The sequence below is a fragment of the Pteropus vampyrus genome, unplaced genomic scaffold (genome assembly GCF_000151845.1).
Source record: "Pteropus vampyrus isolate Shadow unplaced genomic scaffold, Pvam_2.0 Scaffold49, whole genome shotgun sequence".
NCBI classification, from domain to species: domain Eukaryota; kingdom Metazoa; phylum Chordata; class Mammalia; order Chiroptera; family Pteropodidae; genus Pteropus; species Pteropus vampyrus.
This window is the reverse complement of record NW_011888830.1, coordinates 2,882,080-2,884,941: the sequence shown is the minus strand read 5'-3', so window position 1 is coordinate 2,884,941 and position 2,862 is coordinate 2,882,080. Positions and strand designations below refer to the sequence as shown.

At 36.4% G+C, this 2,862-nt stretch overlaps 1 protein-coding gene across 2 annotated transcripts in view; it reads right to left on the bottom strand.

The window, feature by feature from the left end:
- USP6NL (USP6 N-terminal like) overlaps positions 1 to 2,862 on the bottom strand; it is a 148,852-nt gene that overhangs the window by 21,033 nt on the left and 124,957 nt on the right. For both annotated transcript variants that reach the window (XM_023530353.1, XM_011359640.2), the window contains one exon: positions 2,047 to 2,199. In XM_023530353.1, the coding sequence (XP_023386121.1) occupies positions 2,047 to 2,199 (153 nt within the window). The remainder of the gene's footprint in view (positions 1 to 2,046; positions 2,200 to 2,862) is intronic.

Here is a 2,862-nt window from a genome sequence, read left to right as displayed (position 1 = left end):
AAAAAAAAAAAAAAAAATTAGCAATACCACATGTAAGTGTGGGTCTAAGAACAGTCCCTGTCATACATTCCTGGTGACACTGCAAACTCACACAAAAATGTAAGGAACTAAAGAGAAATAGCATGCTCATATAGATTTTTTAAATGATAGATTTAATACTAAAGTTTCTTGCTATAACGTTCATTTTATTATCTTAATGTTCCATGTATACCTTATAATAAGGTAAAGAGGGTAATGATGGACAGGCTGTGGGGTAAAAAGTCCAAAAAGTAAATGTAGTAGCAGAGATACAGATGAAATACTGTCCTAAAGGTCCAGGGCCATCCGGCCATATTTGCCCTTAACTGCCAGTCTGACCAGAGCAAAATCGAGCCAATGCTTCTGGTTGTATTTATCTAGCCCACCCTCTTATTCTACCATTTCCTAGTAAAAAGCCTTACAAAAGACTCCAAGACTCTTCATGTGTAAAATGAGGATGAATATTTTCTTTTAGTTATTTTTAGAAATTAAATGATAGTGCATGTAGTAAGTGGCGTACAGTAAGCATGCAACAAATGTTAGCTGGCAGATGCCAAGAATATAGGTTTTGATATTTTATTCTCATGCTTAAACAGTTCTGTTCTATGTATTTTTTTTCTCTACATGTCTTTTACTAAAACTTGTCTTAAACTTTTAAAAGCAGGCAAGATACTTAAAAATAAATTGTTATACTAGCAAGAACCCATTAGTAACTGTGCTCCCAGATGCATTCCTTGCCGCAGGAAAGAATCAGTTATTACACTGGACACGAGAGGGTTGACCTCACTTAGCAAAGGCGACGGTTGCACAGGGCCTATGCCCACACCTGATTATTGCTGTGACGGTTTTCTAGTGAATCCTGATGACCCAGAAGGAACCTCAGAGAAACACTGATTATTAGACCCCTTGAATTAAGTAACTAACAGCAGAGCATCTTGATTTTTACCGAAGAGTAAAAAGATGTTTTCCATGAATGTATTTCTGCTTGTTCTGCACACACACTTCCAAGCCGACATCAGAGTCTGTGCCACACTGAGTGGAAGTGCCACACTGAGTGGAAGTGCCCAACCCAACACCATGAAAGAGCATACAGCACTGACATTACTCACTTTTCATCTCTCACTCAGGATCTTCCACTTCCCTACTCCCTCCCACACCCATCCACACAACAAAGGTCAGAAAGGAAAAGGGCAGAATAACTTTTTCTCAGGAAATCACACATTGTCAAGTAATATCTGGCCAAACTCTTAAAAGTTACCCTACTCTAATGTCCTTACATTTTCTTTTTTCTTCTCTCTCGTCCTCTGCTACCCTTCCTCTGATCCCTCCCCAGGCCTCCTGTATCTAGCTCTATTACTGCCCCTGCACAATCTGTCTTTGTGTAAATTCTGTCTTTGCTGTGTGCAGCTGAGAGCAAGAAGCGTGACTTTCTTTTCAGTTAATCCCCAGCACAGCACCTAGCAGAAAACCTAATAGGAGGTGCTGGAAGATGCCTTGGAATAACTAAATAAAATATATTATCCACACTGCAACATACTGCAGAGCCCTGGATTAGTAGTCAGACTCAATTGTCAGTAACGCTATCTGCTGGTTCTGCAGCTTCATAGTGAAGCATTTTAGCATCAGTTTCTTCTTCTATAAAATGGGATTTTCACATGCTCTGCTATTGTATATGGTTTCACAAATTAAAATGATTAAAGTAAAAAGTGCTTATGATTATGCTAGTTTAAAGTGACATGGTAACTTCTGTGGAATAGCATTACTTGTCAACCAAACTCTAAAGTTAAGTCGGGAGAGGACAGTTATTCTATTAGGAAAGGACAATTTAATACATTTATTCTCTTTTTCTTAAAGTCACAGGTAAGACATCGATTTACATTAAAGCAGCAGGTAAGACATCGATTTACATTATGTCATTGTGCGTATGTAAAATGCTTATGTTTGGAAACAGAAATGGCCTGTGTTAATTGTGCTATGTCTTCCAATCATAGTTATCATTTAGATATAAAGTGTTTGGATATTTCTTACCAGGTTCTGGAAGGTCTAATTTTGCCCGCTTTAGTTCCACCATAGAAATCTGAAGCTGCTCTATTACAAAATCATCTTCAAAGAAAAAGTCCTTTGCCAAGGTCTCCTGAAGAAATTCTACAAGTTCTTCCATAGACAATTTCATTAGATGTTCTAAGAAAGGAGGAGAGAAATAAAAATGCTATGTCAACAGCTACGTTAGGTTGAGAAAATGTATTCTATTCTGGTGTAATATTTTTTGAAAAGGGCACAGCAAACAAATTAAATATGGCATTGTGAATACTGAAATTCAGTAACACAAAAATATTTTCTGATATTAAAGCAGTCACAGAGAAAACCAGGTACTCCTACAGGGAAGATGGGGAGAGGAATATTTATACCGTCTCACTGGTGTAAGAATAACCATACTGAGGCATGAATACTAACCTAGAGCAAGAGCCTCTTAGAGAGAATACACATAAAAAGATCACCCAAGATGACATGAGGTCTTTCTATTTTATTGATATGGATCTCCAAATCCACTTTTAGAATTTCAAAAAAAATCTGAATTACTAGTTTTATTTATATTTCTACTTGTGAAATTAATTTTATTGAAAAATCAAATGATAGATATAAAACAGAAAGGAAAAATCAGCTAAGATCCCACTGTCCTACAAGTAGATAGATGCGTGTACATGTATATCAATTTCAAAAAGTAAATTATACTTTCCATGCTATTCATCTCGTTTTTTTCCCCACTCAATAATGTATATCACTGATATCTCTGAATTCAACATATAGAATTTTACACTACCATTATTAACAGCTATAAGAGTC